We start from the raw sequence: 15,276 nt of genomic DNA, 5'->3' as shown, positions 1-15,276 counted from the left end.
GGCATTGGAATACCAACAGATACCTGGGTAAGCCTTGACTGCTTGTTTCCCAGCAGTGGTGGTTATAGAGCCTGATGCTCCAGCTGTTCTTCCCCTGTCTGAACCTGTTGTAGCTCCCACTGACACTCTGGTGGTACATGGTCAAAAATAAAAGTAGGAGGGATAAAAACATAAACTTCTTAAGAAGTCTGTGGACTCACTTCAAAACAATAATGTTCTACAAAGCTCCCATCTTTAGTAAACAAGTTGAGTTCTAAATATTGTAATTCTGACAAATGTATATAGTTCAAAAGTAGAAATCTGAACAAAATTAAAATTGCTTACAATAAATGGTCTATTTTCAGTGAACTTGACTTGCCTTCAGATGTGGTAACCTCATTCCTTAACATCCCAGTGGTTATCCCAGTTGATGATCCACTTGTCCCTGATCCTTCTGGTGATGGTCCAGTTGTCCCTGAAATTTCATGTGATGGTCCATTTGTTCCTGATGCTCCAGATGATGGTTGAGTTGTCCCTAAACCTAAAATAGCTGATCTAGTTGTCCTTGATTCTCCATTTGATGGTCCATCTGTCACTGATCCTCCAGCTGTTGATGCAGTTGTCCTGGATCTTTCAGATGCTGGGATAGCTGTATCTGAAACTAAAACAAGTAGTCCAGTTGCTCCTGCTCCTCTAGATGATATTCCAGTTGTCCCTGGTGCTCCAGCTGATGGTCCAGTTGTCTCTGAACCTATAACAGATGGGGCAGTTGTACCTGATCCTCCAGATGATGATCCTGTGGTCACTGAACCTTCAGCTGATGGCCCAGTCCTCTGTGATGCTACAGATGGTCCAGTTATCCTTGAATTTACAACAGGTGGTCCAATTGTCTCTGCTCTTTCAGGTAATCTTACAGTTGTCCCTGATCCTTTAGTTGATGGTCTAATTGTCCTTGAATCACTGACTGATGATATAGCTGATCCTAATATTTCAATTGATTCAGTGGTCTGTAATCCTGATGATCCAGTTTTGGCTGATCCTTTGGTCGATGGCCCAGTTGTTCCTGGTTCTATAGCTGGTGGTACAGTTGTCCCTAATCCTTCAGATGATTGTGGAGTTGTCCCTGAACCTAAAATAGATGGTCCTGTTGTTCCTGATCCTCCAACAGATGGCTGAGTGGTCTCTGCTGCCCCAAATCCTTGTACAGTTGTTCCTGCTTCTTCAATTAATTGTCCAGTTGTCTGTGATTCTCCTATGGATGGTCCCATAGTCTCGGACCTTACAACAGAGGTTTCAGTTGTTTCTGATAATCCAGAAAATATTCCAGTTGTCCTTGATCCTTCAGCTGAAGGTCCACTTGTTCCTAACTCATGTAATGTTCCAGATGTCCCTGTAAATCCTGCTGATGGCAAAGATGTTCCTGATTCTACAACAGATGGTCCAGTTGTCCCAAATCCACCCATTGATTGTCCAGTTGTCTTTGATATAGCAACTGATGATATAGTTGTTCCTAATAGTTCAGATGATGGTCCAGTGATGGATATATTTCCAGATGATGATCCACTTGTCCCAATCACTCCATGTGATGGTTCAGTTGTGCCTGAACCTATAACGGATGGTCTAGTTACCCTTGATTCTTCAGATGATGGCAGGTTTGTCCCTGAACCAAAACTTGATGATCCTGTCATTCCTGACAATCCAGTAGATGGTCTTGAGGTCTCTGATCCTAGGGCTGATTGTACAGTTGTCTTTGATTCTTCAGTTGATTGTTCAGTTGTCCATGATCCTACTATAGATGTTGCAGTAGTCTCTAACATTGGAACAGAGGTTTTGGTTGTTTCTGATACTCCAGCTAATGATCCAGTTGTCCTTGATCTGCTAGCTGATAGTCCTGTGGTCCCTGATCCTCTAGCTGCTGTTTCAGTTGTCCCTGACCCTAAAACTGGTGGTCCAGTTGATTCTGTCAATCCTGGTGCTGATGAAGGTATTCCTAATCCTACAACGGATGGTGCAGTTGTCCCTGATCCTCCAGTAGATGGTTGACTTGTCCTTGATATTCCAACAGAAGATCTAGTTGTTCTGAATACTTCAGTTGATGATCCAGTGGACCCAGATTCCCAGGATGACAGTCCACTTGTGACTGATCCTGTAGCAGATACTCCAGTAGAGCCCGACTTTACCAATAAAGGTCTAGTTGACCTTAATTTTTCAGAAGATGTTAAGGTCATCCCTGAACCTAAAATAGATTGTCCTGTAGTTTCTGATCCTCCATGGAATAGTCCTGTAGTCCCTGACCCTCCAGATTCTAAACCTGTTGCCCCTGCTTCCTCAGCAGATTGTCCAGTTGTCTGTGTTCCTCCTATGGATGTACTCATAGTTGCTGAACTTACAACAAAGATTTCAGTTGTTTCTGATCTTCCAGAAAATGATTCTGTTGTCCCTGATCCTTTAGCTGATGGTCCAGTTGTTGCTAAACCAGCTGATGGTCCAGGTGTCCCTGTCAATCTTGACGGGAGAGATGTTCCTAATCCTACAGCAGATAGTCCAGTTGTCTCTAACCCACCAGATGATAGTCCAGTTGTCCTAGATATACCAGGTGATGATCTAGTTGTTCCTAATTCTCCAGCTGATGGTCCAATTGTCCCTTTCACTTCAGATGATGGTCCAGTTATGCCTGTCACTCCAGATGATGCCCCAGTTGTCCCTGAACCTACAACAGGCAGTCTAGTTGTCCCTGAAACCAAAACAGATTGTCCTGTTGTTTCTGATCCTTCATGGAATTTTCCTATGGTCCCTGAACCTCCAGCTGTTGGTCCTGTTGTCCCAGCTTCTTCAACAGATTTTCCAGTTGTCTGGATTCCTCCTATGTAGGGACCACTAGTACCTGAACTTATAATAGAGATTGATGTTGTTTCTGATCTTCCAGAAAATGATCCAGTTGTCCCTGCTCTTTCAGCTGATGGCCCAGTTATTCCTAACCCATGTGACGGGCTAGATGTCCCTACCAATCCTACTGATGATACAGATGTTCCTGACTCTACAACAGATGGTCCTGCTGTCATCCCAGATCCACCCATTGATAATCCAGTTGTTTCTGATATACCAGCTGATGAACTAGTTGTTACTAATTCCTCAGCTGATGGTCCAGTTATTCCTGTCATTCTAGATAATGGTCCAGTTATGCTTTCCACTCTAGATGATGGCACAGTTGTCCCTGAACCTACAAAAAATCTTCCAGTTGTTCCTGACCCTCCTCGAAATGGTCCTGTTGTCCTTGCTTCTTTAGCTGACAGCCCATTTGTCTGGATTTCTCCATTGTAGAGACCACTAGTACCTGAATTTACAGTAGAGGTTGCTGTTGTTTCTGATCTTCCAGTGAATGATCCAGTTGGCTCTGGACCAGACATCCCTGTAAAACCTATTGATGGTACAGATGTTCCTGATTCTACAAAAAATGGTCCTCTTGTCATTCTAGATCCACTTGTTGATGGTCCAGTTGTCTCTGATATACCAGCTGATGATCCGATTGTTCCTAATACTTCAGATGATGGTCCAGTGGAATCAGATACTCCAGATGACAGTCCAGTTGTGGCTGATCCAGTAGCTGATACTCCAGTTGTGCCTGTCTTTACCAACGAAGATCTAGTTGTCCTTATTTCTTTAGAAGATGGTAAGGTCATCCCTGAACCTAAAGTAGATTGTCTTGTTGTTCCTGATCGACCATGGAATGGTCTGGTGGTCCCTGATTCTCCAGCTGCTTGTTCTGTTGTCCCTGCTTCTTTGGCTGACAGTCCAGTTGTCTGTGATCCTCCTATAAATGGACCAATAGTCGCTGAACTTACAACAGAGGTGGAAGTTGTTTCTGATATTCCAGAATATACTCCAGTTATCCCTGATCCTTCAGCTGATGATCCAGTTGTTGCTAATCCAGGTGATGGCCCAGAGGTCCCTGTCAATCCTACTGATGGTATAGATATGCCTGATCCTACAAAAGATGGTCCTGTTGTCACCCCAGATCCACTCATTAATGCCCCAGTGTTCTCTGATATACCGGCTAATGATCTACTTGTTCCCAATTCCATAGTTGATGGTCCAGTTATTCCTGTCACTCCAGATGATGGTACAGTTGTTCCAGACAAAACAACAGATTTTCTTGTTGTTTCTGAACCTAAAACAGAATGTACTGTTGTTCCTGATAATCCATGGAACAGTCCTGTGGTCCCTGAAGCTCCACCAGCTTGTCCTGTTATCCCAGTTTCCTCAGCAGGTGGGCCGGTTCTATGAGATCCTCTTGTGGACAGACCAGTAATCCCTGCACTAAAAAAAGAGGTATCAGTTCTTTCTGATATTCCAGCCAATGACTCACTTGTCCTCGATACTACAGATGATTGTCCAGTTGTTGCAAATGCAGGTGATGGACCATAGGTCCCTGTCAATCCTGTTGATGGTACAGATGTTCCTGATCCAACAACAGACATTCCAGTTGTCCCTGAACCTCCAGACAATGTTCCAGTTGTACTTGATATATGAGTGGATGATCTAGTTTTACCAATTACTTCAGATGATGGTTCAGTGGACTCAGATACTCCAGATGACAGTGCAGTTGTGGCTGATCCTGTACCCAGTCCTCCAGTTGTGCTGGACTTTACCAATGAAGGTCTCGTAGTCCTTATTTCTTTAGGAGTTGGTAAGGTTGTCCCTGAACCTAAAACAGGTTGTCTTGTTGTTCCTGATCGTCCATGGAATGGTCCTGTGGTCCCTGATCTTCCAGCTGCTTGTTCTGTTGTCCCTGCTTCTTTGGCTGACAGTCCAGTTGTCTGTGATCCTCCTGTGGATGGACTGGTAGTGCCTGAACTTACAATGGAGGTTGCAGTGGTTTCTAATCTTCCAGCCAATGACTCAGTTGTCCTCGATCCTACAAGTGACTGTCCAGTTGTTGCAAACCCAGGTGATGGACCAGAGGTCCCTGTCAATCCTGCTGATGGGACAGATGTTCCTGATCCTACAACAGATGGTCCAGTTTTCCCTGACCCACCAGAAAATAGGCCAGCTGTACTTGATATACGAGTTGATGATCTAGTTGTTCTGAATACTTCAGATGATGGCTCAAGGGACTCAGATACTTCAAATGACTGTCCAGTTGTGGCTGATCTTGTAGCTGATATTCCAGTGGTGCTGGACTTTACCAATGAAGGTCTAGTTGTCCTTATTTCTTCAGATGATGGCCCAGTCATCCATGAACTTAAAACGGATTGTCCTGTTGTTCCTGATCGTCCATGGAATAGTCCTGTGGTCCCTGATCCTCCAGCTGCTTGTTCTGTTGTCCCTGCTTCTTTGGCTGACAGTCCAGTTGTCTGTGATCCTCCTGTGGATGGACTAGTAGTGCCTGAAGGTACAATGGGGGTTGCAGTGGTTTCTGATCTTCCAGCCAATGACTCAGTTGACCTAGATCCTACAGATGACTGTCCTGTTGTTGCAAACCCAGGTGATGGACCAGAGGACTCTGTCAATCCTGCTGATGGGACAGATGTTCCTGGTCCTACAACAGATGGTCCAGTTGTCCCTGAACCTCCAGAAAATAGTCCAGTTGAACTTGATATACCAGTTGATGATCTAGTTGTTCTGAATGCTTCAGATGATGGCTCAGCGGACTCAGATACTCCAGATGACTGTCCAGTTGTGGCTGATCCTGTAGCTGATATTCCAGTGGTGCTGGACTTTACCAATGAAGGTCTGGTTGTCCTTATTTCTTCAGATGATGGCCCAGTCATCCATGAACTTAAAACGGATTGTCCTGTTGTTCCTGATCGCCCATGGAATGGTCCTGTGGTCCCTGATCCTCCAGCTGCTTGTTCTGTTGTCCCTGCTTCTTTGGCTGACAGTCCAGTTGTCTGTGATCCTCCTGTGGATGGACTGGTAGTGTCTAAACTTACAATGGAGGTTGCAGTGGTTTCTGGTCTTCCAGCCAATGACTCAGTTGTCCTCAATCCTACAAGTGACTGTCCAGTTGTTGTAAACCCAGGTGATAGACCAGAGGTACCTGTCAATCCTGCTGATGGGACAGATGTTCCTAATCCAACAACAGACATTCCAGTTGTCCCTGAACCTCCAGAAAACAGTCCAGTTGAAGTTGATATATGAGGTGATGATCTAGTTGTTCTGAATACTTCAGATGATGGCTCAGGGGACTCAGATACTCCAGATGACTGTCCAGTTGTGGCTGATCCTGTAGCTGATATTCCAGTGGTGCTGGACTTTGCCAATGAAGGTCTGGTTGTCCTTAATTCTTCAGATGATGGCCCAGTTGTCCATGAACTTAAAACGGATTGTCCTGTTGTTCCTGATCGTCCATGGAATGGTTCTGTGGTCCCTGATCTTCCAGCTGCTTGTTCTGTTGTCCCTGCTTCTTTGGCTGACAGTCTAGTTGTCTGTGATCCTCCTGTGGATGGACTGGTAATGCCTGAACTTACAATGGAGGTAGCAGTGGTTTCTGATCTTCCAGCCAATGACTCAGTTGTCCTCGATCCTACAGATGACTGTCCAGTTGTTGCAAACCCAGGTGATGGACCAGAGGCCTCTGTCAATCCTCCTGAGGGGACAGATGTTCCTGATCCTACAACAGATGGTCCCTGTGTCCCTGAACTTGCAGAAAATCGGCCAGTTGTACTTGATATACGAGTTGATGATCTAGTTGTTCTGAATACTTCAGATGATGGCTCAGTGGACTCAGACACTCCAGATGACAGTCCACTTGTGGCTGATCCTGTAGCTGATATTCCAGTGGTGCTGGACTTTACCAATGAAGGTCTGGTTGTCCTTATTTCTTCAGATGATGGCCCAGTTGTCCATGAACTTAAAACGGATTGTCCTGTTGTTCCTGATCGTCCATGGAATGGTCCTGTGGTCCCTGATCTTCCAGCTGCTTGTTCTGTTGTCCCTGCTTCTTTGGCTGACAGTCTGGTTGTCTGTGATCCTCCTGTGGATGGACTGGTAGTGCCTAAACTTACCATGGAGGTTGCAGTGGTTTCTGATCTTCCAGCCAATGACTCAGTTGTCCTCAATCCTACAGATGATTGTCCAGTTGTTGCAAAACCAGGTGACGGACCAGAGGTCCCTGTCAATCCTGCTGATGGTACGGATGTTCCTGGTCCTACAACAGATGGTCCAGAAGTTCCTGAACCTGCAGAAAATCGGCCAGTTGCACTTGATATACCAGTCGATGATCTAGTTGTTCTGAATACTTCAGATGATGGCTCAGTAGACTCAGATACTCCAGATGACAGTGCAGTTGTGGCTGATCTTGAAGCCAATACTCCAGTTATGCCTGACTTTACCAATGAAGGTCTTGTTGTCCTTATATCTTTAGAATTTGGTAAGGTCGTCCCTGAACCCAAAACAGGTTGTCTTGTTGCTCCAGTTCGGCCATGGAATGGTCCTGTGGTTCCTGCTACCTCAGCTGCTTGTTCTGTTGTCCCTGCTTCTTTGGCTGACAGTCCAGTTGTCTGTGATCCTCCTGTGGATGGACTGGTACTGCCTGAACTTCCTATGAAGGTTGCACTGGTTTCTGGTCTTCCTGACAATGACTTAGTTGTCCTCGATCCTACAGATGATTGTCCAGTTGTTGCAAACCCAGGTGATGGACCAGAGGACTCTGTCAACCCTGCTGATGGCACAGATGTTCCTGGTCCTACAACAGATGGTCCAGTTGTCCCTGAACCTCCAGAAAATAGTCCAGTTGAACTTGATATACCAGTTGATGATCTAGTTGTTCTGAATACTTCAGATGATGGCTCAGCGGACTCAGATACTCCAGATGACTGTCCAGTTGTGGCTGATCCTGTAGCTGATATTCCAGTGGTGCTGGACTTTACCAATGAAGGTCTGGTTGTCCTTAATTCTTCAGATGATGGCCCAGTTGTCCATGAACTTAAAACAGATTGTCCTGTTGTTCCTGATCGTCCATGGAATGGTCCTGTGGTCCCTGATCTTCCAGCTGCTTGTTCTGTTGTCCCTGCTTCTTTGGCTGACAGTCCAGTTGTCTGTGATCCTCCTGTGGATGGACTGGTAGTGCCTGAACTTACAATGGAGGTTGAAGTGGTTTCTAATCTTCCAGCCAATGACTCAGTTGTCCTCGATCCTACAAGTGACTGTCCAGTTGTTGCAAACCCAGGTGATGGACCAGAGGTGCCTGTCAATCCTCCTGATGGGACAGATGTTCCTGATCCTACAACAGATGGTCCAGTTGTCCCTGAACCTCCAGAAAATAGGGCTGGTGTGCCTGATTTTTGAGTTGATGATCTAGTTGTTCTGAATACTTCAGATGATGGCTCAGCGGACTCAGATACTCCAGATGACTGTCCAGTTGTGGCTGATCCTGTAGCTGATATTCCAGTGGTGCTGGACTTTACCAATGAAGGTCTGGTTGTCCTTAATTCTTCAGATGATGGCCCAGTTGTCCATGAACTTAAAACGGATTGTCCTGTTGTTCCTGATCGTCCATGGAATAGTCCTGTGGTCCCTGATCCTCCAGCTGCTTGTTCTGTTGTCCCTGCTTCTTTGGCTGACAGTCTGGTTGTCTGTGATCCTCCTGTGGATGGACTGGTAGTGCCTGAACTTACAATGGAGGTTGCAGTGGTTTCTAATCTTCCAGCCAATGACTCAGTTGTCCTCGATCCTACAAGTGACTGTCCAGTTGTTGCAAACCCAGGTGATGGACCAGAGGTGCCTGTCAATCCTGCTGATGGGACAGATGTTCCTGATCCTACAACAGATGGTCCAGTTGTCCCTGAACCTCCAGAAAATAGGGCTGGTGTGCCTGATTTTTGAGTTGATGATCTAGTTGTTCTGAATACTTCAGATGATGGCTCAGGGGACTCAGATACTTCAAATGACTGTCCAGTTGTGGCTGATCCTGTAGCTGATATTCCAGTGGTGCTGGACTTTACCAATGAAGGTCTAGTTGTCCTTAATTCTTCAGATGATGGCCCAGTTGTCCATGAACTTAAAACAGATTGTCCTGTTGTTCCTGATCGTCCATGGAATGGTCCTGTGGTCCCAGATATTCCAGCTGCTTGTTCTGTTGTCCCTGCTTCTTTGGCTGACAGTTCGGTTGTCTGTGATCCTCCTGTGGATGGACTGGTAGTGCCTGAACTTACAATGGAGGTTGCAGTGGTTTCTAATCTTCCAGCCAATGACTCAGTTGTCCTCGATCCTACAAGTGACTGTCCAGTTGTTGCAAACCCAGGTGATGGACCAGAGGTGCCTGTCAATCCTGCTGATGGGACAGATGTTCCTGATCCTACAACAGATGGTCCAGTTGTCCCTGAACCTCCAGAAAATAGGGCTGGTGTGCCTGATTTTTGAGTTGATGATCTAGTTGTTCTGAATACTTTAGATGATGGCTCAGCGGACTCAGATACTCCAGATGACTGTCCAGTTGTGGCTGATCCTGTAGCTGATATTCCAGTGGTGCTGGACTTTACCAATGAAGGTCTGGTTGTCCTTAATTCTTCAGATGATGGCCCAGTTGTCCATGAACTTAAAACAGATTGTCCTGTTGTTCCTGATCGTCCATGGAATAGTCCTGTGGTCCCTGATCTTCCAGCTGCTTGTTCTGTTGTCCCTGCTTCTTTGGCTGACAGTCCAGTTGTCTGTGATCCTCCTGTGGATGGACTGGTAGTGCCTGAACTTACAATGGAGGTTGCAGAGGTTTTCGATCTTCCAGCCAATGACTCAGTTGTCCTCGATCCTACAGATGATTGCCCAGTTGTTGCAAACCCAGTTGATGGACCAGAGGTCCCTGTCAATCCTGCTGATGGGACAGATGTTCCTGGTCCTACAACAGATGGTCCAGTTTTCCCTGACCCACCAGAAAATAGGGCAGGTGTGCCTGTTTTTTGAGTTGATGATCTAGTTGTTCTGAATACTTCAGATGATGGCTCAGGGGACTCAGATACTTCAAATGATTGTCCAGTTGTGGCTGATCCTGTAGCTGATATTCCAGTGGTGCTGGACTTTACCAATGAAGGTCTAGTTGTCCTTAATTCTTCAGATGATGGCCCAGTCGTCCATGAACTTAAAACAGATTGTACTGTTGTTCCTGATCGTCCATGGAATGGTCCTGTGGTCCCTGATCTTCCAGCTGCTTGTTCTGTTGTCCCTGCTTCTTTGGCTGACAGTCCAGTTGTCTGTGATCCTCCTGTGGATGGACTAGTAGTGCCTGAAGGTACAATGGAGGTCGCACTGGTTTCTGGTCTTCCAGACAATGACTCAGTTGTCCTCGATCCTACAGATGACTGTCCAGTTGTTGCAAACCCAGGTGATGGACCAGAGGACTCTGTCAGTCCTGCTGATGGGACAGATGTTCCTGATCCTACAACAGATGGTCCAATTGTCCCTGAACCTCCAGACAATGTTCCAGTTGTGCTTGATTTTCGAGCTGATGATCTAGTTGTTCTCAATACATCAGATAATGGCTCAGTGGACTCAGATACTCCAGATGAGTGTCCAGTTGTGGCTGATCCTGTGACCAATACTCCAGTTGTGCCTGACTTTACCAACAAAGGTCTCATTGTCCTTATTTCTTTAGAAGTTGATAAGGTCGACCCTGAATGTAAAACAGGTTTTCTTGTTGTTCCTGATCGTCCATGGAATGGTCCTGTGGTCCCTGATCTTCCAGCTGCTTGTTCTGTTGTTCCTGTTTCTTTGGCTGACAGTCCAGTTGTCTGTGATCCTCCTGTGGATGGACTGGTAGTGCCTGAACTTACAATGGAGGTTGCAGTGGTTTCTGATCTTCCAGCCAATGACTCAGTTGTCCTCGATCCTACAAATGACTGTCCAGTTGTTGCAAACCCAGGTGATGGACCAGAGGTGCCTGTCAATCCTGCTGATGGGACAGATGTTCCTGGTCCTACAACAGATGGTCCAGTTTTCCCTGACCCACCAGGCAATGGTCCAGTTGTGCTTGATGTACGAGTTGATGATCTAGTTGTTCTGGATACTTCAGATGATGGCTCAGGGGACTCAGATATTTCAAATGACTGTCCAGTTGTGGCTGATCCTGTAGCTGATATTCCAGTGGTGCTGGACTTTACCAATGAAGGTCTAGTTGTCCTTAATTCTTCAGATGATGGCCCAGTCGTCCATGAACTTAAAACAGATTGTACTGTTGTTCCTGATCGTCCATGGAATGGTCCTGTGGTCCCAGATATTCCAGCTGCTTGTTCTGTTGTCCCTGCTTCTTTGGCTGATAGTCCGGTTGTCTGTGATCCTCCTGTGGATGGATTGGAAGTGCCTGAACTTACAATGGAGGTTGCAGTGGTTTCTGATCTTCCAGCCAATGACTCAGTTGACCTCGATCCTACAGATGACTGTCCAGTTGTTGCAAACCCAGATGATGGACCAGCGGTCCCTGTCAATCCTGCTGATGGGACAGATGTTCCTGGTCCTACAACAGATGGTCCAGTTGTCCCTGACCCACCAGACAATAGTCCAGTTGTGCTTGATATACCAGCTGATGATCCAGTTGTTCCTAATTCTCCAGCTGGTGGTCCAATTTTCCCTGTGACTCTAGTAGATTGTCCAGGTATACCCATCACTCCAGATGATATTCCACTTGTTCCTGAACTTACAACTGATGGTCTAGTTGTCTCTGAACCTAAAACAGATTGTTCCATTGTTCCTGATACTCCAGGGAATGGTTCTGTGGTCCCTGATACCCCAGATGTTGGTCCTATAGTCCTTGCCTCTTCAGGTGATAGTACAGTTGTATGGATTCCTCCTATGTAGGGACCACTAGTTCCTGAACTTACAATAGCAGTTGCCGTTCTTCCTGAATTACCAGCAAATGATCCAGTTGTTTCTGCTCCTTCAGCTGATGGCCCAGTTGTTACTAACCCAGGTGATGGGCCAGATATCTTTGTCCAACCTACTGATAGTACAGATGTTTCTGACCCTACAACAGATGGTCCTTCTGTCATCCCAGATCTACCCGTTGATAGTCTAGTTGTTTCTGATATACCAGCTGGTGATCTAGTTGTCCCCAATACCTCAGCTGATGGTCCAGTGGTGTCTGAATCTCCAGATGATGATCCCATGGTCTCTGTGTGTCCAGGTAATGGTCTGGTTGTCTCTGAACCTAAAACAGATGGTCTAGTGGTCCCTGATTCTTCAGATAATGGGTGAATTGTCCTTGAAACAAAAACAGATGACACTGATGTTCCTGATCCTCCAATGAATTGCCCTGTTGTCCCTGATCCTCTAGCTTCTTGCCCAGTTGTTCCTGAATCTTTAGTTGACCATCCCATTGTCTGTGATCCTCTTACAGGTGTTTCAGTAATCCCTAATGTTACAACAAAGGTTTTTGTTGTTTCTGATCCTTCAGCTAATGTTCCAGTTTCTCCTGATGCTCCAGCTGACAGTGTTGTGGTCCCTGATCCTCTAGCTGCTGTTCCAGTTATCTCTGGTCCTCCAACTGATGATCCAGTTGACCCTGTCAATCTTGTAGATGATGTAGATTTTACTAATCCTGCAATAGGTGCTGTAGTTGTTTGTGATACTTTCATTGATGGTACAGTTGTTCCTAACCCAAATGATGATCCAGATGTCCCTGTTAATCCTACTGATGTTACTGATGTTCCTGATTCTGTTCCTGAACGTCCGGTTATCCCTGACCTTCCAGTTGATGGTCCAATTGTCCTTGACATACCAGATGATGATCTAGTTGTTCCTAATTCTCCAGATGATGGTCCAATTGTCCTTTTCACTTCAGATGATGCTCTGGTTGTCCCTGAACCTACAAAAAATAGTCTACTTGATGGTATAGTTGTTCCTGGACCTACAACAGATGGTCTGGTTGTCCCTGAACCTAAAACAGATTGTCCTGTTTTTCCTGATCCTCCATGGAATGGTCCTGTGGTCCCTGAACCTCCAGCTGTTGGTCCTGTTGTCCCAGCTTCTTCAGCAGATTGTCTAGTTGTCTGTGATTTTACTGTGTAGGGACCAGCAGTCCCTGAAATTACAACAGGGGTTACTGTTGTTCCTGAATTTCCAGCAAATGATCCAGTTGTCCCTGCTCCTTTAGCTGATGGCCCAGTTATTCCTAACCCATGTGATAGGCCAGATGTCTCAGTCAATCCTACCGATGATACAGCTGTTCCTGATTCTACAAAAAATGGTCCTGTTGCCATCCCAGATCCAACTGTTGATGGTCCAGTTGTCTCTGATATACCAGCTGATGATCTTGGTGTTCCTAATGCTTCAGATGATGGTTCAGTGGACTCAGATACTCCAGATGACAGTCCACTTGTGGCTGATCCTGGAGTCAATACTGCAGTTGTACCTGACTTTACCAATGAAGGTCTAGTTGTCCTTATTTCTTTAGAAGTTGGTAAGGTCATCCCTGAACTTAAAACAGATTGTCTTGTTGTCCCTGATTGTCCATGGAATGGTCCTGTGGTCCCTGATCTTCCAGCTGCTTGTTCTGTTGTCCCTGCTTCTTTGGCTGACAGTCCAGTTGTCTGTGATCCTCCTGTGGATGGACTGGTAGTGTCTGAACTTACAATGGAGGTTGCAGTGGTTTCTGATCTTCCAGCCAATGACTCAGTTGTCCTCGATCCTACAGATGATTGCCCAGTTGTTGCAAACCCAGGTGATGGACCAGAGGTCCCTGTCAATCCTGCTGATGGGACAGATGTTCCTGATCCTACAACAGATGGTCCAGTTGTCCCTGACCCACCAGACAATAGTGCAGTTGTGCTTGATATACCAGATGCTGATTTAGTTGTTCCTAATACTTCAGCTGTTGGTCCTGTAGTATCTGAATCTTGAGATGATGATTTAGTTGTTCTTGTCACTCCAGATGATGTTCCAGTTGTCCCTGAACCTAAAACAGATGTAGTTGTTCTTAATCCTTCAGATGTTTGAGTTGTCCCTAAACCCAGAACAGGTGTTTCTGTTTTTTCTGATTCTTCAGTGGATGGTCCTGTAGTCCCTGATCCTCCAGCTGCTAGTCCACTTGTCTGTGCTTCTTCACCTGATCGTCCAGTTGTCTGTGATCCTCCTATGGATGGTCCAGTATTTCCTGACTTTAGAACAGAGCTTTCAGTTGTTTGTGATACTCCAGCAAATAATGTAGCTGTCCCTGATCCTTCAGCTGATGGTCCAGGTGTTGTTAACCCAAGTGATGGTTCAGTTGCTCCTGTCAATCCTTCTGATGGTACAGATGTTCTTGAAACTACAACAGATGGTTCAGTTGTCTCTGATCCTGTAACTGATGATCTTGTTGTTGCTGATCCTCCCAGTAATGGTCCTGTTTTCCCTGTCACTACAGATGACAATACAGTTGTCCCTGATTCTTCAGCTGATATTCTAGTTGTCCCTGATCTTCCCTCAGATGGCCCAGTTGTTCCTCCTCCTTCAACATAGTGTCCAGTGGTTCCTGTAAAAATAAATAGTAAAAATACAATTTTGTTTTTAAGATATATCGTGGGATTTTTGTTGTTGTTGTTAAACTAGGAGCTTTCTCCACTATAGCTTTCAAGCATCTTCATGGGCACCACCATATTTCATACCTTTTATTCTACAGTGTAACTTCTTTCTGTTTATTCATCTAGCAGTACTTTACTGGGTATCTTGTGTGGTATTGTATAAGTTCTCAGAAACATATAAATATTACTCATTTTACCATTGGAACTACCCTATGGCATATATAGTACTACTTTTCCTTTTGATAGAGTAGAAACTAAAGCAAATATAGTTGAAATAGCTTTTCAAAAATGATGTAGCTAGTAATTAGAGAGTTCTCAGTTTCATGAAGCATTCCTAGTTGAATGGAAGAGACATAACAGACATATAAATTAAATTATATCCAAACAAACAAATCCACACACAAGAAAAGTGTCAAAGCACTAACATAAAGTGAGGTAATACTGAGCAACTGGGATTCTATTTTAGACTGCTTGGATAACAGACCTCTCTGAAAAAAAATGTCTTTTATTTTGAGATATGACAAAAAAGCAGAAAACTATGTGAAACTCTAGGGAAATAGAACTCAGGCAGTGGGAACAGCTAGGGCAAAAGCCATAAGGCTGAAATGAACTATTTGTGCTAGAAAAGCAGAAGTAGAAGGTGAATGTACTTGGAAAATTGGAGGTTACAGGGAGGACATGCCAACAACTTGGCATCACCCAGAATACTCTGATATGAGACCCTTATATCAAGAATTCCACCAAGGGAACAGATGAGGTTGGAAACCTTGGATTTGTTGAGACATAGATCTACACAGTAGTGTGTGTGTAT

At 45.2% G+C, this 15,276-nt stretch overlaps 1 protein-coding gene across 3 annotated transcripts in view; it reads right to left on the bottom strand.

Annotated features, from left to right (window-relative positions):
• Positions 1 to 15,276, bottom strand: part of MUC19 (mucin 19, oligomeric) — a 108,449-nt gene that overhangs the window by 33,769 nt on the left and 59,404 nt on the right. For all 3 annotated transcript variants that reach the window (XM_047868016.1, XM_047868017.1, XM_047868018.1), the window contains exon 42: positions 359 to 14,416. In XM_047868016.1, coding sequence (XP_047723972.1) covers positions 359 to 14,416 — 14,058 coding nt within the window. The remainder of the gene's footprint in view (positions 1 to 358; positions 14,417 to 15,276) is intronic.

Source organism: Prionailurus viverrinus, chromosome B4 (genome assembly GCF_022837055.1).
Source record: "Prionailurus viverrinus isolate Anna chromosome B4, UM_Priviv_1.0, whole genome shotgun sequence".
In the NCBI taxonomy this organism is placed as follows: domain Eukaryota; kingdom Metazoa; phylum Chordata; class Mammalia; order Carnivora; family Felidae; genus Prionailurus; species Prionailurus viverrinus.
Note: the sequence above shows the minus strand (reverse complement) of the source record. Positions and strands in the feature narration are given on the sequence as shown.